At 36.5% G+C, this 26,819-nt stretch overlaps 1 protein-coding gene across 6 annotated transcripts in view; it reads left to right on the top strand.

Annotated features, from left to right (window-relative positions):
* DIAPH3 (diaphanous related formin 3) overlaps positions 1 to 26,819 on the top strand; it is a 510,352-nt gene that overhangs the window by 289,626 nt on the left and 193,907 nt on the right. For all 6 annotated transcript variants that reach the window (XM_045478449.1, XM_045478422.1, XM_045478414.1 and 3 more), the window contains 2 exons: positions 13,953 to 14,077; positions 21,773 to 21,937. In XM_045478449.1, coding sequence (XP_045334405.1) covers positions 13,953 to 14,077; positions 21,773 to 21,937 — 290 coding nt within the window. The remainder of the gene's footprint in view (positions 1 to 13,952; positions 14,078 to 21,772; positions 21,938 to 26,819) is intronic.

The raw sequence follows: 26,819 nt of genomic DNA, 5'->3' as shown, positions 1-26,819 counted from the left end.
TCAGGAGCATTCTTTGATGTCTTGTATTTGATTTTTGTCCTCTTCATTTTATTGACTTCTCTGCTTTTAAGACTGTTTGTTTGATTTTTAGCTAGTAACTCCTTGCCCTGACCCAAATATTTGTCTAATCAAATACATCTCCAATTCCAAAGCCTTGTGACTTTCCAGCATTTTATGATAAATGGCTTACTAAATACCAAATGTTTATCTTTTATTCACCTACTGTGAACACTTAGAACACTTCATTTCCAGGTGGCAGCCACCTGGAAATGCCTAGTGTTTGGAATTTCAAATTCATCTGCTATAATAAGTAGAAAGCATTTTCGAAGGCTCCCATTGACCTCCTTGTACTATAGACTTCTAAAAATGCCAATTAAATTTATTAGTTTGGTATATATTTTGAATATTCAGGATTAATTATGAATTCAGTCACATTTTACACATTACATATGTACTGTAAATACATAAAAATATTCATTGTGCGACAGACTTAATAACATAAATAGCGTTGTGTTTGTTGGAACCATTCTGTCATGGAAGTCATAGGTTACAACCTCATAATTTTGTGAGATAAATAATTCAGTTGATATTACAAACCAGTTGTAGGATATTAGAGTTTTCTGAAAATACGCATTTGTGTGCATTTCTGTCAATACAGTGAAATAATTTGAAAGAACATGGTGGGGGGGGGACATTTATAATAAAACAATTTAGAGAAGACAGCCATGTTAGGGTATTGCTTTAATCGAATTGTCAATAAGGAGCACAAAAATATATTCTACTAGGAACTGAATTCTGTCTCCATATGTGGAAGCCCTAATCCTTAGTATCTCCAAATGTGATTGAATGTGGGTTTAAAGAGGTGATGAGTAAATTGAGGCTCATAGGGTCAGCCCTAATCCAATCTAACTTGTGTCCTTATAAGAGGAGGACATTTGGACAGATAGACAACGGGGATTCGCATGCACCCAAGACCATGTGAGGAGACAGCAGGAAGGTAGCCATCTATCTGCAAGCCAAGAAGAGAGGCTTCAGAAAAAAACAGATCTACTGACACCTTGGTCTTGGGCTGAAGAACTATACGAAAATAAGTTTCTGTTGTTTAAGCCACCCAGTGTGTGGCATTTGTGATGTGGCCCTAGCAAACTAATAGAATAACTTAAGACATTTTTCTTGCTGAGGGTTTTTTGGCTATAGAATAGAGTAGCCTATACAGAATGATTTTTTACTTTATCAGATCACTTAAACAGTCATAGACCTGCTGTGTTAGATGTTCACTAGCAATCAATTTAGGGATATCAAAGCCTTTTGTGCAAACCATGAGTTATCACATGATTTTACATAATTGCAAGTATGCCTCAATTCCTTTTTTGAATAGACATGACACAGATTAGTACATATATGAGGAAATATTGAGGCAATCTAAATAAATATATTCATGAATGTTCACATTTAATTTCAGGGTTAGATCGATGGCATCTCCTAGATTTTATTTTAGAATGCGTTTTACACTGGTATATTAGAATGTTTTTACTCACTGTATCTCTGTGTATATTTCTTTACCACCTACCCCTGTTTTGCTACTTGAGTAGTTGTAATTTTATTATAAGCAAGTAGCCAATAAAGGCTAGTAACACTCTGAGTTCTCTGTTGACCCTTTTCTGAAAGGGAAGTGTGGATGGATGGTTGTGCCTTTTTTTGCATCATCCTATAGAAATAGTGAAAACATTTGGGGTCTCCTACCTGTGTAGCAGGACTCTGCAGATAGATGGTAAAATGACAAGTTATATCTGGGAAGCTACTTTATGACTCCTATGTAGCTAGGTCTCCATGATCTAATTTGACAATCTGTACCCATCTAATAAGTATACTTAGGAATTGTAAAATAATTTTAATGTCACTACAAGCCAAACATAATAAAAGACAAATTTATTTTCAAAATGTAAGTCACATACGGGTTTGCATATATGTCCTAAAAGGGCAGTATTTGTGCAATTTTATATTCAGATTAAGACTTTTAACATAAAAAGGTAGGATGAAATATAACTGGGCCATTCACAAGGTAAATACAGGATTTACGAAAAACATATATAGTATACTGTGAGCACAGTCTACTGGGAAAAGGGCCACAAGGTCCAAGTTGTCTGATGATTAGCATTTTATTTAAATTGTTCCAGTTTATTTCCAGGGATTGTCTGTATAGAGTTGGCATCAAAAGATTCAACTGGAGACTTGCGTGTAAGGTTGTATTGCACTGTTTCTCTGTGCAAATATAAACTATTTTGAAAAGCAGCATAATGGAATGCAGAGAGACCATGGCCAAAGTCCCTAGAAGGATTAAGGATTCTTTAGACTGACATTGAGGAACACGAGGCATGGAGGAACTGTACTTCCAGCTCAAGATTGCTTTTTGAGATACTGAGCTGAGAACATTTCCTGAATCGGCTGCTGCTTGGGCTGATAGATGATGATGAAGAAGAAAAACACATCAGGAAGACCTCTATGTCTTTTTGGAGGTTAGCAGACTGAAAGTGGCATCAATACAGCATTAATCTTTTCAAGAAACTAACAGTTTACAGTGTTTGCAGATTTTTGGCCAGCTACAGATTTGAAATAGCTACTCGAACAGTTCTATCAGTGTCACCTATGAGCCATATCTAACATCAAGTAACAGGACATCAAGTAACAAGACAGGATCAACAGTGACAACCAAGGTCTTAGAGCTCTCCGACTGCTGACGGCGAAGCAGTATTTACTGCACCTCAGTTTTGCAACATGAAGTGGAAAATTATAAACAAGGTGGATGAAAGAAAATTTCAGAATGAGAGCATGCTGAAGGATAGCTTAACAAAACAAATCTGTGCACAATGAAGAAACCTAAGCAGTGGATGCAATAAATTCACTTCCGGCCATCTGCTGAATGTCGCTGCTCACACGGTTGACGTGTAGCCAACTGGGTGAAGAGGCCTGGGGTTGCTCAGATGCTGCAGCTGAAATTGCCAACCGCTCCCCAGAAACCAGGCTATATGCAGCTTGTAAAGTCTTGACATAATAGTTGTATTAGCTTCATAGGGCTGCCATAAACCAGTTACCACATATTAAGTTCCTTTAAACAGCAGAGATATATTCATTTATTCTTTCACTATTCAGGAATACAGAAGTCTGAAATCAAGGTGTTGGTACTATTGATTCCTTCTGAAGGTTTTCAGCGAGGAGCCCTCTAAGGCCTCTCTTAACTTCTGGTGGCTGCCAGCAAGCTTGCTTCCATTTTCATCTTGTCTTCTCCTCTGTGTCTCTCACCTTTCTTTGTAAAGACAGCAGTAGGGGCACCTGGGTGGCACAGTCGGTTAAGCATCCGACTTTGGCTCAGGTCATGATCTCACGGTCCGTGAGTGCGAGCCCTACATCGGGCTCTGAGCTGACAGCTCAGAGCCAGGAGCCTGCTTTGGATTGTCTCCCTCTCTCTCTTTGTCCCTCCCCTGCTTGTGCTCTCTCTTTCTCTCTCTCTCAAATATAAATAAACATTAAAAAAAAAAAAAAAGACCCCAGTCATTTGATTTAAGGGTCACTCTAAATCCAGGTGATTTCATCTTGAGATCCTTAACTGATTTCCAGTGCAAAGATCCTATTTCCAAATATGTCACATGCTTAAGTGCTACATGGCCATGAATTTGGGAGGTGGGAGGAATACTATTCACCTCCCTATAGTTGTCCTTGTCCTCACTCCCATAGCTGCCCTGATACAGCACCATCATCTCTGAGTATCATTAAATGGTGAAGTGCAGTTACACAGATAGACATATATATGGAAAGAGTTTGTCATTATGTTGTGAAATGTTGTGGTGTTTAAGGGCTGTTGTTGATGAGCTTGTGAAATACCCTTCCCTTTCATCGTCACATGCAAATACTACAGCAGTTAAAACTGAAATTTGTAATATGCCCCTGAATATAAGGAATTTTTATTAACAAGTAGTGAGAGTTACAATAACTCCAATAAATAATTTCAGTAGGCAAAATAAAAATGTGATCCCAATTAGATTATAGAGGCATTGTATTATGGGAGAAGTTTTTGTTACAGTCACAGACTCTGAGGTTAGACACTTGGTGTTCAAACCCCAGCTCTGCCCATTGCTGGAGCTATAACCTTGGATGAGTTACTTATCCCCACTGGGACTCAGTGATCTTACCTACAAAATGGGGATAATAGTTGTACCTAATTCAGAGGTTTGCTGTGAGGTTATACGTGAATATGTGTAAATACTTACAAAGCTTGAATAGCATCATGTAAGGACTATATAAATATTCTCTATATTTGCTATAGTTTTAGCTGTTATTTTTCAATGATAATTTCTTGTTGACACACATCTGCCTATTCTATCATTAATGATGCAGATAAAAATGTCTCTCTGAGTCATATAATTACATAATTTTAACATTTATTCTGAATCATTATTTGAACAGATCCCAACTGTGTCTTGCCTGAAACTTATGCAAGCTTTAGAATACAAAGCTAATAATTGCATAGATTTATGTTATTGAAAATATTATTTACTTTTCTAAAATATTATTTACTTTTCTAAAACCTAAAGAATGATATAGATGTGGGAAACTGCACAAATCATAAATGCACAACACAATGCAATTTTGCTAGTTGAACATACTAGCATAGAGAAATGGAATTTGGAAAATGAGTTTTATTTTCCTTCTTCTGCCTCAGCCTGAGTCACTATTTTTATTTCCTCTTTTGAACTTCGATAACAAGATTTCTTTTGAAAGAGAGCTTCTACTATTAAAAGCCTGTAAAAAATAGCTAGGGTCCAGCACTCTTTGACTTGGACTTACTTTTTTCTGGAGGTGTCTGCATGTTGTTTAAAAAACAAATTTACCGGCCCAGAATTATTAAGGAATTAGTTACTTGGGAATGTTTTCCATTTCCATATGAAACATGAAGTAACACGATAAATGATATAAGTTGCTAGAAACATCGAAAAAGATATTTGTATTCATAGAAAAACCTAAAGAAAATGTATTCTGGATAACCCTCCCCTCTCCCCTCAGAAGAGGTCATCTTCCAGTATAGATTGAAAATTGATCAGCAACGAGACTCTTTTTTTCATGTGAATATGTGTATCACTGTTAGGACAGTTTCTGAGCAGGTGTCTGTCAAACTAATTTTTTTTTTTTTTTTTTTTTTGAGAGAGAGAGCAAGCAAGCAGGGGGATAGGGCAGAAGGAGAGAGAGAATCTCCAGCAGGCTCCACGCCCAGTATGGAGCCAAAAATCCAGAGTCGGACACTTAACCGACTGTGCCACCCAGGTGCCGCCCCTCAAGCTACATATTTAAAGGGAAAAACTACTGGTGCTCATTAATAGTTGTGGATATATTTTGACCCTAGAAGGAAAGGAATCTTTCCAAAAATTTTGTTGAATTCTCACTGTGTAGCAGACAGTGTGCTAAGCACTTGTGTTGGAAAAGATCAGACTTGATTTTGAGAGGGAAGAAATGAAGCAGTGGCTTAAATAAGATTGATTCATTCATTATTTGAAGAGCCATTTATCGAGTGCCTCTTCTGTCCAGACACAGTTTGGGATTCTGGATAGGGCCATGAGCACAGAAGAAGTCTCTGCTCTCTTGAAGTTTCCATTTTCCAGAACATGTGCCAAATGAAGAAGTCCATGTATATTTTGTTAGATGGTTAGTTCTAGAATTCCAGGGTAGGGTTTTGTTTTGTTTCTCCCACAATTAAAGTTGAGTGGTCAGAGAAGGCCCCATAGAGAAGGTGGCCTTTGTGAAAAAAAATGTGAGGGACGTGTGAGGAAGCAAGGCATAAAAGAAGGTAAGGCCAGAAAAGTAACAGATTCTATAGGACATGATTCATCATTAGATGGATTTTGACTTTACTCTGAGATGGGGAGCCATTAGAAAGGTTTTGAGCAGCAGGGTGGCATCTGACTTGTATTTTCAAAGGCTTGCTTTGGCTTCTGTGCTCAGGGAAAAAATATAGAACAATGCAGGAGCAGTGAAACCACTCAGATGCTGTAATAATCATCCAGGGGAGAAAGCATGTTGGCTGGGACCAGAAGGAGGAGGTAGCAACTGTGGTGGGAAGTATTCAGACTTTGAAGGTAGAACCAACAAGACTTTGTCCAAGGTTGGGTGTGTTGGGTATGACAGAAAGAGGAGTCGCAACACCAATCACGTACTGAGATGTAGCAGCGGATTCAAGGAGGAAGAGAAGTTCCAATTTGAAAGTGTGAGTTTAAGATGCCTACTAAATATCAAGGAAAGATGTTCAATAGGCAGTGGGAGCTCGGGTGGAAGATAGATGTGTGGAAGAAAAATGAAATTTTTCAAGTCTAGAGATAAGCAGTCCAGGACGTGTGAGATTGCATGGTCTCTCCTAGTCATATGTGAAAATTTGTCTTAGAATTCACACATGATCCGACCTATGCTTCATATTTGCCATGAGGACACAGTAAAAGTGGTAGCCTCTCCCCTCCCATACACAGGCACACAAAACCATTATCATGAGGGAATGCTTTGAATATTGTTACAAACATCTCTATGATGGACCTTTTTTGTATAATATTTACCATGTTCTTGAACATCGTGAATTTTCTTGAATTTTCAAATTTTTATAGGTAATAGTGATCTATTAAATAGGTTGGTCTCACTAATACTGTTTTCTAAAGAGCTGATTTACCTTTAACACTCTCTTCATGGTTGTAGAGGACAAGGCTGCTTCTATCCCTCAGAGTTGGGGGTTGGGGGGAAGAGGGAGAGTAAGGAGGGGTGTGGGGGGAGGACCATTCAGCCGAACTGATCCAAGGGAGCTCTTTGATTGGCTACGTTCATCCTTACAAATAGGACTTTTCTTCTCTCTTACCTCTTTCCAGGTTCCATACAAACATCGGCTGTTCTCTTGCAGTGTGATGTTGAAAAAGAATGATAATAACCACAGAACTCTCATTGCATATAATATAGTAAGTTAAGGAATGCAAGTTGGGGCAATTTATTGTAAGGGGTCCCATTCACAGTCAGAACAATGAGACAGAAGAAGAGCTGCACAGTGGAAGGCCAGCGCTTGGGGAGGGTGACTGGTCACTCGGTTCCCACTGCTTCTTTCGGTTTACCTTTGCCTGTTATGAACCAAGCTGCGATTCACATTGAGTTTGTACTTTTCTGTCCTCTTACTTCAGTTTTAGCCTTTTTCAAAATGATAATGGGTTTCATAACAATATTCTAGAACTTAGATTTTGTTACAGGCCTACCGAATGTTGAGCTTTTTAAAATGCTGCTGAGGTTTTTGTCCATCTTGCCCATTTAAGTTACTGTTTGGTTTTTATTTTAACTCACGTTTATAAAATATTCGCACGGTTTTTAAAAAACACCGTTATTTGTTTGGGAGCCTGGAATTGCTTTAACCCCTAGTTTGTGGCCCTCATAAAACAGCCGTGTTTGTGAGCAAGGGAAGGTTAATTTAGGTTGAATGTTTGAATTGTTTTATGCTAATAAGTTGTTTAAGCGTTCTTTAAAGAAATCAGTTTCCCCAGAATGTATCATGAGATGTAAGAATGAATGTGACATTTCTTAGTAAGCTTGTTATGAAATAATAACCAGCATCTCCAGGAGTTATTCACAGAGGATTTTTATTTAATTACAAAGATTATTTAAATGTATGTAATTCCTACACTCTTACTTGAAGTCTTAGCAAATCGTGGAGGCCATTGCATTGCAGAATGCTTATATTCATGATTCCTTTAAACTTAAATATTTATAGTTGTGACTTAACTTTTATGGTTAACATCTCTAATGGATAATTACCATAATGACGAGGCACTTGAAGACCAATATGTGTGTTGGATTTTAAGGTTTTAGATGTTTACTCTATTAACCTCAAGAGGTTAAAGCTAAATCCAAAATCCATTCCTTCCGCAAATATTTGAGTGTCTGCAATACATTATGTACCTGAAGATACAAAGACGAGTAAAATACGGTATCTTCCCTCAAGGAATTCCTAGTCATTTGGGAGAGGACGGCACACACAAAGATAAAAGTAATGGAGTGTAGTAATTGCAAGGATAAATATAATTACCAGGTATGATGGGTGGGGAGGGCATCTCACTAGAGGACTAGCTAGAGTTTTCGACTCTTGTTATTACGTATGAGTAGGAGTGATTGAGGTGACAAGGCAAATAGCCTGTTCTTTTCAGCATCAGTACCTAACAGGGTGGATGTCGAGGGATGGGGGAGGGAAACTAGAAGCAGGATGTTGTTCTCAGAGTAAAATGTAGCGGAATGTGAAATAGAGGAAATCCAGATTGTGGGTGGAGCTCAGATGTTGTCACGAAAGCAGTTTACTGGCTGGTTTTAAGCAGAGGAAGGACGTCTTTACATTAGTGTTTGTCTGGAAACTCCTACATACAGTGTGGGAAAGGCACTGAAGAAAAAAAGGAGACCAGAGATCCGAGAAGAGTGAAGACTTGAATGGTGCTCAAGGAAGCAAGAAGTCAAATACTATGTGCTAAATAAAAGGCCAGCGAGGTCATGATTGGATCTGAGGTTACAGGAGAGGGAAGGGTAAAGACTAGCAGGTCTCTACAAGAAACAGAATTCATGGTTCTGCCACCCACTGGGGTGTGGAGATTACAGATGGGCAGTTGCCCTGGGGGCAGATGCACATGACATCTGAGGTGACTCAGACATCCCATCTGATTGAATATTAATAGAGTAAAATGCAAAAGTGGAAATTGCCCTTAAAATAATCTAGTCCACTCTGTTTGATGATGGCTGCGTTTTTTGTTTTGACTTCCAAATAATGGAAAGGAATAAAAAAAAATAAGATTAATTTCTTGGTCAAGGAATGTGACAATGTTGAAAGAAAAAGTTCATATACAGGTCACACACAGAGACACCAGTAAATTAACACTTTTTTGAGGGTGTACAATTAAACGCCACTGTAGCTGGGATTTCTAATATAAAAATATAGTCACTGACCTCAAAAAAACTTGACACTTATGAACAGTGTGGTTAAAATTATGTTTGAGGATGTGTAAAGGAATTATCTGTGGAAATAGAATTGCTGAAAAAGAAAGACACCAAAGAAATTCTTACATAATCTTTAGTTTTACCCATCGGATGGCCCAGACATTATGGTTTTTTTGTTGTTGTTGTTTGTTTTTTTTAAGCCTAGAATTTGCTCACATCTTTTTCTCTTGCAAGTGTACTTTGGTCCTTATTTAAAAACCAGTGAAAGTTGGTCACTTATACTTAAATCCTCTTAGCCATAATGTACAAATAATGTAACCAGAGACTGCTAATAAAGCATAAATAATGGCTTTCCATCTGTAGAGAAGCTGCAAGAAACATTTCTTAAGACCGCTGACTTGCTCTTTATGACATCAGCATTAAAAGTTTGAATATGCCCAAACTCTCTGAATATTGTATTCTTGAAATTAGCAACTTTTCTTTTTAGCCTGACTTTCACAACACTGTTCTGGCCTAATGGTGACGCTGATGGTGATGATTATCTTTACTTTTTGATTCTAGTATTACTAATGTTAGCCTTTAAGCTCTTCATTTCTTATTGAGTTCTAAGAATAACACAGCACAGTGCACCCTATTAAAAAAATTCCTTATCGTATGTTATACAATTTGATCTTTTATGAAATACCCATGAGGTAAAAATAGAAGATAGGCTTCTTCCCCTTTCACTGATGTGGAAGTTGAGCCAGTGAGGAACAACTCCACATCACAATGATAGAATATAGTTGCTGACCCGCTGGCTAACAGACAGTTGGAAAAGGCTCACAGGCTTCTTTCTTAAGCCTTTTTCTCTTCCCACTGGGAAGTTCTCATCACTCATTGGGATGGCTTTTCGGAGGGTGACCCAGGCTGTTAGACAGCTGGGAGCAACACAGCTCATGAATCAAAATGTACTTTTTTTTGTTTTTGTTTTTGTTTTTTTTTTTTTTTTTTTTTTTATACTTCCTCACAGGTACTGGAGTTCTGCCTTGTCTCCAGACATGCACTTCTATATATCCATATGGTATATTTAAAAATATGTGTTTGGTCATTTTCCAGATTCCTGGTATACAGCACCTGAAATCGTTGGAATTTCTTAAGTGATGAGAGCCTATTTTGTATGCTAATGAGATGACTCGGGTAGATGTGGGGGGAGGACCCTAGACAGCTTTAGGATGGGGGACTGGTCACCAGAGGCGACAAGTCTGTGATTACAGGGTTAGAATTGTCAGTCTACCCTGTGACCTCCAGGGAGGGGAAAGGGACTAGAGATAGACTTGAGTCACTGATGGCCAATGATTTGATCAATCATGCCTGTGTAACAAAGCTTCAGTAAGAACTCTGAAGCAGTGAGGCTGAGGGGAAGCTTCTGTTTTGGAAACAGATTGATGTGCTGGGGTTTGCCCATAGAAACCATGCAGACTCTGTACTACCCTCCACCCCCGTTCTTTGTGTTTATCTTCCCTTTGGCTTTTCCTGAATTGCGTCCTTTACAATAAAACTGTAATAGCAGGTTTGGTACTTTGAATTCTGTAAAACATCAATTATGGAAAATAAGCAGGAGGGGGGGGCATGGGAACCCCTGAATCTATAGCTAGTTAGTCAGAAGCGTGGGTGATGGGTGGTCCCTGGGACTTGTGATGGTCTTCTGAAGTGAGGGCAGTCTCCTGGAGCTGAGTCCTTAGGCCTGTGGGGGTCCGCATTAACTCTAGGTAGTTAGTGTCAGAATTGAAGTGGAAGATTACCCAATTGGTGTCAGAATCTGAGAGTTGACAGAATGATGGATTAGTTGTCAAGGAAAAAAAAAAAAAAAAAAGAAATAATCTGTGTCCCCTCCCAATGTTTGCCTTGTGCTTTTTGTTACATTGGAAGCTTAGACTTACTTGTCCTTTCTCTAGGTATTTCCCAAATATGTGTATGTATAATAAATTGGATTAGTGGAGTAAAACATAGTATTTTAAGTACATGGTTTTGTTCAATGGTGTGTTAACTCATTAAATTTAAATGTTCATTTAAAAAATATGGTAGCATATCTATCTGTCATACAGCCATCCGCCCAGAATACTTACATCTATTCCCCTGGGTTTGGCCATATGTAATTGTACTAGGCGAGAATATAAGAAAGTCATTATGTGAAAACTACATCCGTGTACTTAAACGTAGTTACTGACAGGTAGTAGTTGTAAAAATAAAGTATTTTCTGTATAGCAGAACAGTTAAAAATCAAGCCTAGAATTTAATTGCCTTAGTTCAAATTGTGACCTCACTACGTTTAATTGTTTGACTTTTCCTCAACTCTGGTTTAGTCATCTATAAAATGTGATCTGTAAAATGGGATAATAACAATATCTATTTCATGATTATCTTCTGAGGATTTTAAAAATCAATGGAAAACACTTCAGAAAGGACCTCAGGACACTTAATAAATTTTAGCCATTGCTACTGTCCTAACACATTAAGACTATAACTAATATTATGCTGCTAATATGCTTTTTTTTAAATCTGATTTATAGCGCAAAGTGATTATACAGTTTATAAACTGTTCTGAGCACATATTTACTCAAAATGATTTTATGTGTTTTTGAACTTGTATTTATTTAATGAGAAGTTTCACAGCTTAAGGATGTATAAAAATGACTGAACCACCTGTAAGATTTCTTGAGAAGTGATAGGGGAAATGCTAATGAAATGTTAGAAGAGAGATCAAATAGACTAGGAAAGCAAAAGGAATCTCTTCTTGTAGTTCAGATAGAGAACTTTGAAAGAAGCAAAAAAAAAAAAAAAAAAAAAAAAAAATTGGAAATGAGAAGAGTAAATGAAACACCCTAGGCCTAATTAAATAGATGTCTTGGTTGTGAATAATTGACAAACAGACATAAAATTAAAAGAGCATAGCCTGGGAACCATGTGTTACCATCATGAGTAATGTACAGCAAAGATTTGGGTATTTGAGTTAAATAGAAAGAATTAATTAATACACTAAGTGCTGTCATGACAGAAATATTTTATGTACTCTTGTGCGTTATTGTCTTATATTTAAGACTGACAGAGAGGGGAAACATGAGTGGCAAAAAACTAATGAGAAAATATGCATCAGTATAACTTCACAATGGCTTCACTACAGTGGGACCCAAAGGTTAACATATTGTTGCTCTTTGGGCACAAACATTACATGTGGCTCTCTGAAGAATTCATTCACTGGAAAACATTGTATCGGAAAATTAGCCCGCTAATTGATTTTGCAACAAAATACGTTAAGGTTTTATTAACAGCTATTAATATAACAGAATATTAGAATATTATATTAAAAGCTATGAATAGAATAACAAATGTTATTTTTATTTTTTTTTTTTAAGTTTATTTATTTTTGGGACAGAGAGAGACAGAGCATGAACGGGGGAGGGGCAGAGAGAGAGGGAGACACAGAATCGGAAACAGGCTCCAGGCTCTGAGCCATCAGCCCAGAGCCCGACGCGGGGCTCGAACTCACGGACCGCGAGATCGTGACCTGGCTGAAGTCGGACGCTTAACCGACTGCGCCACCCAGGCGCCCCAACAAACGTTATTTTATATACAGCTAGTTTAAAAAACAAAACTCCATATTCTTACGCAATATGATTTTTCATGCTTCCATTCCATTTTATTGAACTAAGACTATAACCATATATATTTATTTACATGTATATTTGTATATAGAGATTTATAAATATTTTTTAACTCAGTCCCATTTGTTGGGCATTCAAGTTACTTTCAAAGATATGCCCATTCTTACAGGTGAAACCTGACTTATATCCATTCCTCAGGATTAATTGGAAGCCTAAAAATGGCTGTATGCCTAGAATTATTATATGTATTTTTAAGCATCATTTCATATACTTCACACTGATGGGAAGTAAAAGGAAGTTTTAACCAAAATTCATCTGAACCCAAACATTTGGTTTGGGTCGCTATATCTTTATATATTGTTAATCCTTGATGTCATCTAAAATTATGCATAGATTTTAGGTAATGCTGGGGGTGCCTGGGTGGCTCAGTCAGTTAAGGGTCTGACTTTGGCTCAGGTCATGATCTCACACATTGTGAGTTTGAGCCCCACGTCGGGCTCTGTGCTGACAGCTCAGAGCCTGGAGCCTGCTTCGGATTCTGTGTCTCCCTCTGTCTCTGCCCCTCCCCTGGTCGTACTCTGTCTCTCTTTCTCTCAAAAATAAACAAACTTAAAAAAAAAAAAAAAGATTTCAGGTAATGATTCTTAAACGTCGTACTGGGCGACCAATACATTTTGATAGTGCCTTGGTCCCTGATCTACCCTTAGTTCCTTCATGTGCACTGTGAGAGCAACTTTAAGTCGAAGAAGAGAGATTGTCATTAGATAATAAACACAGATTGTGCTCAGGGTACCAATAAAGAAGATGTGATATTTGTTCCATGTGTTGCTCAAGTAGCTTCTGATACCTTTTCATTCCTATTGTAGATGAGCTTGGGCAATAGAGCATCCTTGTCCCTGTCTTTTCCATGCACTGATTGTTTCCTCTCAAGAGATCATGATTTTGAAAAATGTGAAAACTGCATTGAAATTGGTTTATGTTTAAAAGTCTTTCTTTGCCTCTTTTTCTGAATAGATGGATTCTTTTGTAGTGTTTGTTGAGGTCAAGGGCTCTAATTTTCAACAAAACTTACTTATTAAATGTAGTTTGTTCATGTGAGCGTTTCCTAAATTCCATCTTCTTTTTTAAAAAAATATGAAATTTCCTTTATATTTGCCTTTAAATATCAAAAGCTTTTTAAAAAGTGAAATTTAGTTTACCTCTAGTATAGTGAACTTTCTTTATTATCGGAAGGTTTTTCACAAATATTTTGTTCCTAGAGTGTTTTACCTTTTATATATTATAATTTTGTCCTTTCAAGTCATTTAATATACTCTCTTTTAGTCTCTGTAGAAACGCTGGAAAAGAATTTGAAGCAGATGGGAAGGCAGCTTCAACAGCTTGAGAAAGATTTGGAAACCTTTCCCCCTCCTGAGGACTTGCATGATAAGTTTCTGACAAAGATGTCCATATCCTTCTGATATCTAAATAACTCACTAGTCAACTAGAGTTACAATTTATTTAATGATGTAGGTATATTTGCATAACCAGTGCTTATCCTACAGTGCCAGATAACAGTTTTAGCCTTTGCCTTCTTGCAGGGAAATTTATCAATGTGTTTGCCTATCATGAATGATACAGAAATGTACTTTGTTTTCTATTCTTTTTTTGGACATTTTCTCTCCTCTTTTCCCTTCCATTTGCCCTGTTTCCTTGTGATGTTCATGAGAAATTGAAAGGACATGAAAACTCAGTTTGAGGAAGTTTGATATCTACTATCGGGATGTGATTTAGATACTTTTGAAATGTTTCAGGAAGGATGTGCAGATTTTATAAACTGGTATGACTTGTCAGCTTAATTTCAAGGGTTGGTATAAAGAATGATCTCATTCCAGAAACTTTAATATTAAAGATATTTAGAAATACTGCATAGTTCCAAAATCAAAATGGAATTTGCCATGATCACTACTCATGCAGGTCATCTCCAAACACAAATTAGTATCAGTGTATGTGCATATACATATGTGCGTGTATATGTGTGTATTATGTATATACATAAATGAGACTTGTGTCCTGCTTAATTTAAAGGTTTCTTTTGAATTCGATTATCTTTGGTTACACTAACTTTGTGGCTTATTCTCTAATGAGTAATTGAAGTAATAAACTTTTTTTTTTTAATTTCCTGAAATGAATGTTGAGTTGCTTTGCAAACCATTCTATGAGATTAGAGACTGATATCTTTTGTGTTACAATAAAGTATTACTACAATGCATTATTAAAATCCCATATGGACCTCAGAATTTTATATGAAAGGATAACCCACTTCCAATGAGCTCTTATAAATAGACATTCCTCATATTTTAAACTGAGATAGTTGAAATAAAATAACTGCTTTTCCTCTTTCTGTGCCTTCTCCCCTGAGATTCAGCAAATCACAAAATTATTATTTGGTTTGTCATAGATTTTATTGTATATGCTTTCAGTTTAATTGTGAATTAGTTCAATTTTAGCTTTGTTCACTGTCTCTTTTGGGAAATATCATAAAAATGCACTCCAGCAACAATCAATTCAGGCTAATGTGTTTGTTTCCTTTCATATCTTTCCTACTCATCCAGTTTCTTCTTTTATTAGGCAGTGTGCCATTATCGCTACATTTGAGAAGGGTTTTTTGTTTTTTTTTTTAAACCAAAGGTGAAATCTGTATTTACCCATCAAAAAATACTCTTGCAGCACCTTCTCCTTTGGCAAAGTATGCTTTTTAAAACAAATTTGTTATTGCAGAGTTACATTAGTTTCATCATTCATAGCCTTTTTTCCCTCCATCATTTTATCATGTTAAAATATTCATATGTGACAGTTTATTTTAATCATTAAGCACTGTTAATTGAAGTACTTTTATTGTTCCCTATAGAGAGAACGCATTTTAGCAAAGGGTTTGCCTGCATACACTTTCTGGTAATACACTTTGAGCATACTAATTATGAGGCTCCGGTTTCTAGAACCTATAAACTAAGATAAATTCCTGAACTTAGAGGGAAGGTGGTAGAATCCTGCTCAGCAGACGATCTCAGGACCTATCCATACTTGTATTCATATGACACAAGAAGCTGAATGATGTCGGCTTCTGGAAAGGTATGCAGCTCATAAAAAGCAACCAGCAGGAAATCAGAAACAGGAAGGATGATGCTTTGTTGGAAACAATTTTTCATTCTGAGTACAATTATACTCCATGGACAAGAAAGCTACTACATCCTGTCGCTAAATATCACAACCTAGAAGCCTCTAATGAACTGATTAGCATTCATGTATCTCTTGGAAGTCAGATATACGAACAGTTGGTGCACTTTGCTATTGACAAAGCTTATAATCATAAATATTCTTTGCTGAGATTAGATTGCACTGGTTTGCTTTTCATCTTGGTTAGACATACTAGTTTCGAAGTAATTAAATTCATTCATTGCAAAGCTTTGTTTACTTTAATTAGGACTGACAACAAGTCACATTTTGAATATTAAATGGATTTATATAGATCTTATTAAAGTGGCAAATTGTGAGCTTCTTAATCAGATCTTACAAAATGAAAGGATTCAGAAACTAAAATGCACAATGAATAAAAATGTATTTAACTAAAGTTTGGGCTATTAGCGCTCTAACTTTGTTTATGTTTTAAGTTTTTGTGCTTATTAGTTGAAACATGTCAAATTGTTGGGTTCACCAACCAATTCTAAAAGAATATGTGTATTATCTAAGTTGTTAGGGATGCATTTATGCAAGTAGATGTTTAAACAGTCATGATTTAGTAGCTTAAATAATCTGTTAATTGAATTGCTTTAAATTATAATGATATAATTTTGTTATGTGAAATTTCCCTGTTAGCATTCAATTATAGTATATTGTAATTTTATTTTTTTTAGTGCACTCTCTTTACTTTCATATACTGAGTATAAAAATATGAATTTAGCATATCCTTTAAAATGCGTGTACAGTTATTTCATATATATCACATTGCCCTTTTTGTAATATTTATATTTCTTTATAATTGCTAAACTTGGGTCAGAAATACAACTGGAGTTAACCATTTCCACTGTAAATATTTGCTTGAAAAATGTGTGACAGGAATTTGAGGCAGGATCACCAATATTGTTATATGCAAACTATTACATGTGAAGTACACATACTTACTAAGCTCTTATATGTGAGAAAATCAGGAAAATGCTAGGATTTGTGTCATGCAGTACCTGTTCATTTCTTTTCACCTTTAGATTCTGGAATATTTCATATGTCAAGGAAAATAACAAATAGATCCTAGAGCATTGCCCTTGAAGTTCTCCCTGCACAAGTATTTATTTACCTTTTCTTCTCTTCCTACCCCACCTCCTGAGTTTCTTAGAAAAAAATTGTTTTGCCAGACATTCATTTTTTTTTTTTTTTTACTTTTTACCACTTATGTTGCAGTTTCCTTGCCTTTTCCCATATTATAGTCTTTAAATTTGTTCATTGCAGTCCTACTCAATTTTCACACTTTCTTTTTTGTTGTTCTAGTATATATCAATGCTTTAGGTGCTTTTGAAAGTATTATGTAGAGGCGAAACTGTCCTAATAAGTTCCTTGAAGGGCTTAGGTCTTTTATCTGTATTCCATGCTGCATAAGACACAGCATTTTTAGGTAAAGGAATTCAGTACATTTTTATTTAATTGAACAGTGGTTAGAGAGTAAAATAGAGGAACGGGATCTGGGAAATGTAAACTCATGTAACACCTGTCTATTTGCAAGAGTGGGAGTTTGGGTAATTGGGTGGTTTGTCATGGCAGATTTTTCTGTTGACTCACCCTTCTCTCTCTTCTCTCTTTCTTCCTTCCTTGTCTTCCGTTTAACTCGTTCTGAAGGGACTTGTAGAACTCAGGTTAAAATATCCTGGTCCTCATCCAAAGTGACGATGATCTTTTCCTTCCCTGAGGTCTTATTGCACTTATAGAGGGTGCTGCACAGCTTGGTGCTCACAGCTCCTTTCACAGTGATGACTCCCTGTCTGAGGCGATGTCCCCTTAGCCAGGACTTCCCTGTCTAATATCACAGACCTTTATCTTCATGATCATACTTATCACTATCTGAACATCTCATTCATTTACTTCTTTATTCTGTCACTACACTCTCGAATGTATGTTTCGTGAAAGCAGGGATTTTGCCTACCTCATTAACCAGTGTTTCCTCTCTTGCCCAGAAAAGTGGAATGCAGTGGAGCTTAGGGAATACTTACTGACTAGCTGGTTGGCTGCCTGGCTGGATCCCGAGTACTTAAGAAGATCTATAAAAGGTATCAGGCATGTAGGACTGATTGGAGCTGGTCCTTGTAAGATGTGTTCATGGAAGTAATAGATATCCTTGTTGGGGGAAGCACAATAACGAGGGCAGGATGTAAGAATAAATGTAGTACGTATTTGTGCTGGGTGGTTTCACCATCTCATAATGAGAGACTAGCCCATCAATAGGGATGTAGAGTGCCTCATCAATGTCATCATTTATTCTATCCTATCAGACAATCATTTTAAAGTGAGAATTAATTTGACTATTTCCAAAATTGTTTCTGTTCAATCACAATTTTACCATTCTCGTGGGTAATTCCAGTTATTCAAAGCTCCATTGCATTTCCCTTGGGAGCAAATTGTTTTCTAGATAACAACGATAAGAAAATTAACTTATAAAGCTCTCTAGCTGTCAGAACAAGACCATGTCATCTCCATGGTTTTGACTCTTGGTTTTCTTTCCCATCACATCTTTTTTATGTTTACATAGAATTGTAGTACTTTTATTAAGAATATAGTATTAATATTATTTCTGATGTTTCATGAACTTGTGATTACTACTTGAAAATCTTAAAAAGTGTTACTGGGTAATACTTACAGCTTTGTTTTAACCTGTTTACCAAACTGATTCTTGAGAAAGGGAGTATTCGCAGGTGTCAGGATAAAATTACTCATATTTGTGAAGTGCCTCTCATTAAAACACAAAGCCTTACTATGCAGTCAGTGAGGGGAAAGACGAGGAGTAGCTTTAGGACCATGCAATTAGAAACGCCCACTAAAGTAGCCTACTTAACATGTTGTCCAGCAAAACTACTTTTCAGGGACTCTGTTAACTCTTAGCATTACATCCAAATTGTATGTGTGTGAATGCATAGAGATGGACTTTTTTGAATAGAAGTTCTGTGGCTTTCATCACACTTTTGAGAAAGGCTGTTACCTTCCCACTGATGGAAATTTGATGACTCACTAGGGGGAGATGAGTAATTGACACGAATGTAGTGGCAGACAAGTACTGAGAAGGTGGAACACAGCATCTGCAGAAGGGGCTGGCAGTCAAAGGTGGCCATCCTCTAGAAATGTGGCAAGAGCAAAGTGCTGTCAAGGAATTGGTCTAGAAGGGAAAACTCCCCTCTGTTCCAGCTGAGTACAATGGATTGCAAATGCTATGTGTTCAGTGGAACGAACTTCTTACTGTAGAGATTAGAAAATAAGGCTTTGTGGAAGAGGAATAATTGAAGGAACCTTTGAATGATAGGTTTGGGCGAGCAAAGGCAGAAAACAATTTCTCTTTTAGACAAGAGTTAAGGATGTATAAATAATCCATATGGAGATAGTCTGTCTCTGGGACATAAATAATTTTGGGTGAAAGTTTATAGATTGAATAGATAAACCAATGTTGATTTCTGACCTTACTATATAAATGAAGGACTGATTATTTCACATTACAAATGAATCACCATATGGTCCATTTAATATTAGTTTCTGAATGTGTTTCAAATGTGATTTTTTAATTTACATACATTTGCTTTATAATATTTCATGAATATGGATATTTCACAAGACAAAGTGTATGGAAATCTGTCAAGTGTGACTGTATTATAATTTCCTGTGATTTTGTGATTTGAGTAATTACAGAAAATCTTTTGTTTATGCAAGCATTAAAAAATGATACTACATATAAATTCATCAGCCACTGCTGCTATTATGATCTAGATTCTAGAAAATATAAGGAGGCATTTTGCTACTCAGATGAATATAAACTGGACTACAGAAAGGTCTATAGATTTTCTTAAGGTTATTTAAAAAAAGTATCAACCCTTTCATTAGAATCCAGACTCCTATATTTAGTATACTCTTTTTTTCCCCTAAAATGCTAATGCAGGGCATAGTCTGGGGGGTGCAGAGAGGGAGAAATAAACAGCATAGAAGGGCAGTAAGTAATCTGTGGACTGACCCCAGACATGGGTACAAGTGAGCCGTGATGGACTGGAATGCCTTTTTTTGGGGAGGTTGGGCTCTAATTATTAGAAATTTTCCATGCCCCCCTGGATTTCACCACCCATCTAACAGCAATGCTGCCTCTTTCTTTCTCAGTCTTCCTTTCTCAAAATGAAAGGCCGAGATCGGTTTCCTTATTTTATCTTCCATTGGGGAATACTCTGACCAGAGGAACCGTTATCTTTCAAAATTGTGGAAAATCTTTTTTTTTTTTTTTTTTTTTTGGTTATAAAAATTGCTTTTTTGGTTTTCTTTTCTTGGTACGAATCTAGTTATTCTTATTACTGACTTAAAAAAAATATATGTATACTGGGGCGCCTGGGTGGCTCAGTTGGTTGAGTGTCCGACTCGATTTTGGCTCAGCTCATGATCCCACACTTTGTGGGATCAAACCCTGCATCAGGCTCTGTGCAGACAGTGCAGAGCCTGGTTGGGATTTTTTTCTCTCCCTCTCTCTGCCTCTCGCCCCAAAAACAGATAACTAAACAAATATTTAAAAATTTAAAAATATACTAACATTTTTATTTTTTTGCATTAGTCAGAGACAATAAAATGGCTTGGATAAGCTTAATTCTGTATATTCCATTTCTTTAAATGTCCCAGTTTAAAGGAGCCATAGACGATTATGAATGATGCTTTAACAGAGTCATCTTTTCAGAATGAAGTATGGTATATCTAACTGCATTAGCAATTTGTCACACCAAAAAGGAAATTCTATGGTTTGTTTAGAAAATGTTTTCTAATGCCACTGCAACATTCACACTGTTAGTCTTCTGAAAATCAGTGTGTTTTGAACTGTGTTGTCATAAATGAGAAGAGAATATTTCTATATGTGTATGTGCCAGATCATAATTTTAGATGATGCAATACATAAAATAAATCACTTCCCAGTTTTCCAAAGGAGAATTTAAAACATGAAGTTCTGTAATATTTGAAGTTTTTTTTTTTTTAATTTTTTTAACGTTTATTTATTTTTGAGACAAAGAGAGATAGAGCACGAACGGGGGAGGGTCACAGAGAGAGGGAGACACAGAATCTGAAACAGGCTCCAGGCTCTGAGCTGTCAGCACAAAGCCGGATGCGGGGCTCGAACCCACGGACCGTGAGATCATGACCTGAGCCGAAGTCAGATGCTCAACCGACTGAGCCACCCAGGCACCCCTAATATTTGAAGTTTTTAATGTAACTCTTAATTTATTTTTTGATGGACTTTAGAACCACATATATAACCCAAAATGCAATAAAAATAAAAGGGATTTACATGTACTACAAAATGCTATTCATTTTTCTAAGAATTTTGAATTATTAACGTGTTTAATCCTCACAGCAGCCCTGTGAAATGAATGATATTCTTATTCCCATTTTACAGATGAGGAAGTCCTAGCCCAGAGAGATTAAGGCATGTGCCCACAGGCAACCACAAAGTGCGGGAGCTGGAAATTGACATCGGGCATCCAGTTTAACTGCTGTGTTCAGCACCCATGTGGTTGATTTCAATATCATTGAAATTACTCAATATCAGACACTGAGCTATAATTTAAATCATATTGAATGATGTGAATAACGTACATACATACACTGGAAGTATAATTTCCATGGACTCAATTGTCAAAAAGAAATATAAAAAAAATAACTATTTAACTTTTCTGATAATTTTGCCGGAGTTAATTAGAGATTGGTGTTAAGATTTTACTGTCGTACAGGATAGATTGAGTTTTGAGAACAATGACCTGTTAGAGGTAATTTTGGCATTTCGGAGATGTGTAATAGTGACTAATAATTCAAACATTGGATTCACAGGGTATTTTTTTTTTCCTAAAACATTACTTTGTAAATTTCAGAATCCCTTAACTCTAAGATACAGCTTTGTTATCAGTGCAAAAGAACAATACGGGAAACTTTTAAAGTTACACGAAAACATGGAAACGTTATACCAGAGTGTGATGGGATACTACGCCATTGATGTGAAGAAGGTGTCTGTGGAAGACTTTTTTAATGACTTGAATAACTTCAGAACCACATTCATGGTATGTTAAAATGTTTAATTTTTTTTTAAGAAAGTATTTGTGTCTATACATCTCATCAGTTTTTACTTTCATTTCGTTACTTTATTCCAGTATTGCTGTCGGTAATAAAACCTACCTTTCCCCATGTTGAAAGTTAGCTTTAAAAATTTCAGATTTTAAATCTATTGAAAAATATGTGGTTTGTTCTCTTTTTGGCCTTCCCAACGTTAAGCTGTAATCAGAAATTTTGATTGAAAATATGACAAATTCTGAAGTTTCTCATAAAGACTCCCCTCCTGGCTGATTACAGAGCACTTTTGTAATACGTTTTTGGCTATGAATTTGTTTCTTTATACTTGAGATCAATTTGTATTTTGTGGTGTAATTTTACCAAATTCCATGAAGCTCTTATGAAGCTTCTTATTTTCCTTTTCTTTTCTTAATGCATTGTACAATAAGCTACCTGTGATTTGCCTTTGAATGGATTTTAGATTCCTAGGGTTTCCTTTAGATACTTTAATAGGGAGGTCAGGTCTTTGATGTGGAATCCTTTCATTTAGGCATTAAAAAGATCTTTTGAAAAGTATTAGCTGATTAGATGAGGAAAAAAAACCACACACATATTAAAGTGAGAAAGCATTGTTGCCTCCCTGGGGAAAATGGTGATACAATTCTGCAACAAAAAATTATGTTATTCTTAATAGATGGGTAAGTCATTTCTCTATTTCAGCAAATGTTTGTGGGGATTAAAAAGTTTCGAAGGGTAAGGAAAAAAGAAAACGCTTAAGCTTAAAGAAGTTGTTCTTTTTACTCTAAGGAAAACTTTATTGCTGAATTTATTGGACTTTGTTAAGATGAGATAGTCTTTTAATAAAAACTCAGTATTTCAGGAGCACCTGGGTGGCTCAGTCGGTTAAACGTCTGACTTTGGCTCAGGTCCTGATCTCATGGTTCGTGAGTTTGAGCCCTGCATCGGGCCCTATGCTGAGAACTCAGAGCCTGGAGCCTGCTTCATATTCTGTGTCTCCCTCTCTCTCTGTCCCTCCCCTGCTCAGGCTCTGTCTTTCTCTCTCAAAAATAAACAAACATTAAAAAAAATTTTTTTTTAAACCTCAGTATTTATTTTTTTTAATATGAAATTTATTCTCAAATTGGTTTCCATACAACACCCAGTGCTCATCCCAACAGGTGCCCTCCTCAGTACCCATTACCCGTCCTCCCTCCATCCCACCCCCCATCGACCCTCAGTTCTCAGTTTTTAAGAGTCTCTTATGGTTTGGCTCTCTCCCTCTCTTTTTTTTTTTCCTTCCCCTCCCCCATGGTCTTCTGTTAAGTTTCTCAGGATCCACATGAAAATGAAAACATATGGTATCTGTCTTTCTCTGTATGACTTATTGCACTTAGTATTACGCTCTCCAGTTCCATGCACATTGCTACAAAAGGCCATATTTCATTCCTTCTCATTGCCAAGTAGTATTCCATTGTGTATATAAACCACAGTTTCTTTATCCATTCATCAGTCGATGGACATTTAAAGCCTCAGTATTTCAAAGGAACACTAGTCTATGGTACATATACATTTGCTCGTAGCTTTAGTTTGTTCCTTCCACAAATTCAAAATGATTCTTTAGTTTTTCACTATCACAAGTAGAAGAACTGGATTTGATTGGCAAATATATTTATTGTGTGCCTATATATGTGATAAATTGTACAATATGGTATTTTAACTTTAAAATATTTTATGCCTTAGTGTAAGTCGCAAAGGCTCTGCAGTCTGGGAGAGATGGGTTTGGATTCCACACTAGTTATATGACCATGAACTGATATAACCTTCCTGAGTTTCAGTTTCCATATCTGTAAATGGAAATATTAATTCCTTTCTCATAAAAGTGTTTATTAAGTTGGCTAATATATACTAAGTATTTATCACAGTACCTTGCACATGGTAGTCGTTTAATAAATTAGTATGCAGTGAAGGGTTAACTCAGTAGGCTTGAGGTGTTTCAAACCTGGAACCAGTCCTCTACTCGTTCCTGGGAGATAACCCGTTAGCTCTTGGAATACCCTGTCTCATAGGGATATTTGTCTGCTTGGGGCCTTGGACCAAACTAGATGGTTTTTGCTAGAAATGTGATTTGCAGTGAGTACCTGTTTTTGTTCACCTGAAGCCCTGGGCTATACTGTTTGGTTTGTCCTCTATAGGAGGCTAGAGGCTGAGTAGCTAAGGTGGTCCATGTGGAAGGTCCAGGCATACATGTTTTTTTCCAATAAAAACTCTTGACATCAAGGAATGAGAGAGCTTTCCCAGTAGGCAATACTTCATATGTCATAATGGAACTCCTCTGGGAGAAGCCTATGGTGATTTTCATCTGTGTCCTTTCACTGTAATAAACTGTAACCATGAGTACAATAGCTTTTCTGAGTTCTAAGTCCTTCCAACAAATGATCAAATGTGAGGGTGGTTTTGGGGACTCCTGACATAATTATGTTATAAAGGTATAAAATAGATATACGAAGTAATAATACCCATCATATATTGAGAATTCCATGAACCAGACATTCTTCCAGATGCCTTATGTATATTATCTCAGTCAGTCTTCGTAATAATTCTCCACCTTTCACTGTTACCTTCTCTCTGAGGCACACGAAGAAACCGAGGTACAGAGATGGAACATATCTGACTCAATGTGTTTTAGCTATAAAATGGTGGAACTAGAATTTGTACCCATACAGCCTTCCTCCAAGAGTCTGTGTAATTAAATGCTGTGCGGTGCTCCCTCCCTCGTTTATAGCTTGTGTTCCATTTTACAAATAAGAACACTGGCACTGAAAGGGTTTAAAAAATGAAATCTAGGCCATACTGTTTTTAAGCATTCAGATTGACATTTGAATCAAGTCTAATTCAAAATCTTCCTAAGATCTAGTAGGATTAGAGGGCTTTGGGTGTTGTGGGGATAACTTGGCATTAGTGTTACTAATGGTGGAAGAGTGAGGAAGTGTTTGATTGGAGAAGGGTTCAAAAGAAGGAGGGTAATAGAGTGACAGCTGTACTTCGTGTGTATTTCAGAGTTCACATGGGTCCTAGAAGTAATTGTTGTCATATATACATATGCACACTGTCCTAAGCTAACCTCCTTAGAGCTAAATGTAAAAAATGTATTTCATTTAAATGAGTAATTTGGAGAGGAAATAATCTTTAGGGTAAAAATAAACATAAAGGAGACTAGAAGCAAATTGGCTATACCAAGGTGATAGAATTTGGCACACAAATTTTATTCTTTCTTCCTTTCTTTCTGGTAAGTATAGTTATACTGCTTGAATTTTAGACAGTGAATATTTTAAAAGATCACATATCAATATTGGCAAAAATTTTTGACAAATGTTTTATTTTCTCAAATCCCTGATCCCTTACATTGCTATTTAATTCCTCACCATTCAACTTTGGAAATCCTACTAACTTCACTGAATCAGTGTGAAAATATTAACAACAGATGTGGAACTTTAATGGGTTGAAGGTCTGTTCTGGAAAGGTCTATTTATACAATAGGCAAAAAATATATAGCTAGATTTTCTTTTTAAGAAAATACTGGTAAGATATGTTTATATTGTGACTTCATCCACTGGTATTTAGGAATACTCCTGGTCGTGAATGAGCAAATTTTACCATTAAAGTGAAGTTCTGTTTTGTATTATATGCAAGGAGTTGGAACCACTGTCTTCATTCCATAGCTGTCCCCTTCCCTCACTATGACAGTTTTCCATGGAATGTTTTCTCTCAAGTTTAGACTGTCCTACTTATGTATGGTTCCCTATGCCTGGAGCAGTCTGTCCATACTTTGCCTGGCTAAATCACTATACTCACCCTTCTGATCTCTGCTCAGACTTCACTTCATCTTATAAAATCTGTGTCTTTCATACGTTTGTTTCTCTAATGTAATTCATGGCATGTAACAAATAGCCAAATTTGTTGAGGGGTAGATGTTCTCATCTACAATGGGTGCCAGGCTTTAGTAGCTAATACATATAGTGCCAGTCAAGTGCCAAGTTCTCCGCTTACTCATTTAACCCTAACAATAACCAGGTGTGGTAGGCATACTGTTACTATTCCCATTTTACAGATGGGGAAACTGAGGTTTAGAGAGATTGTGACTTGCCCATTGTCGACATAGCCAGCAATTGACGGAGCTGAGGGGCTAACCCAGGGAGTCTTGCACCAGCCTATGCCATATATGGCTAAACTATACTAATTCCTATTAATATAGTTTAAATTACACTTAAAAGAACTGTTAGGACTAATGTGAAAACTAACCCCTCCCCAAAATAAAAAAAAAAAAAATGTGATCGCTTTTATTTTTACTAGTAATTTAGTTTATGAGCAATTTATCCCAAAATGTTTGTATTTTAGGATTGCCCCAGAAGTTACTCTTAAGCAATTAAAGGCCGGCTCATTTTTATTCAGAGCCGATTACTATACCTTTTACCAACTCATGTCATTTCTTATCAGTGTTACCAGGATCTCATCAGTAATTGGTTTAGATACAGCTGTTTTGGTTCTTGTTTTTTTCCCACCCTTTCTGAGAGCCCTAATACAATAGCTAAAGGAGGAACATCTGTTCCAGACTGCTGCTTCAAGCCATGTAGACCAAGAGGAAAAAGTTCTAAGATCATGGAGCTTCCTCTGCGGGGTAACTGCTCATTGTGACACCAGTTGAACTCTTCTCTTTTCTAGTTGGAGATCCTCAACTAGGAATTAATTTGTTTTTGTTTTAACAATCTACTATAGGTAAATGGTTTCTATTTAAGACTAGTAATCAATTTCCAAGAAATAGGGAGTAAGCTTACATATTGTAATTTTATTTATCTTTATTTTTTAAATTTTATTTATTTATTTTGAGAGAGAGAG

Source organism: Leopardus geoffroyi, chromosome A1, assembly GCF_018350155.1.
Source record: "Leopardus geoffroyi isolate Oge1 chromosome A1, O.geoffroyi_Oge1_pat1.0, whole genome shotgun sequence".
Classification (NCBI taxonomy): Eukaryota; Metazoa; Chordata; class Mammalia; order Carnivora; family Felidae; genus Leopardus; species Leopardus geoffroyi.
The sequence above is the reverse complement of the archived record's forward strand: the minus strand, read 5'-3'. Positions and strand labels throughout refer to the sequence as shown.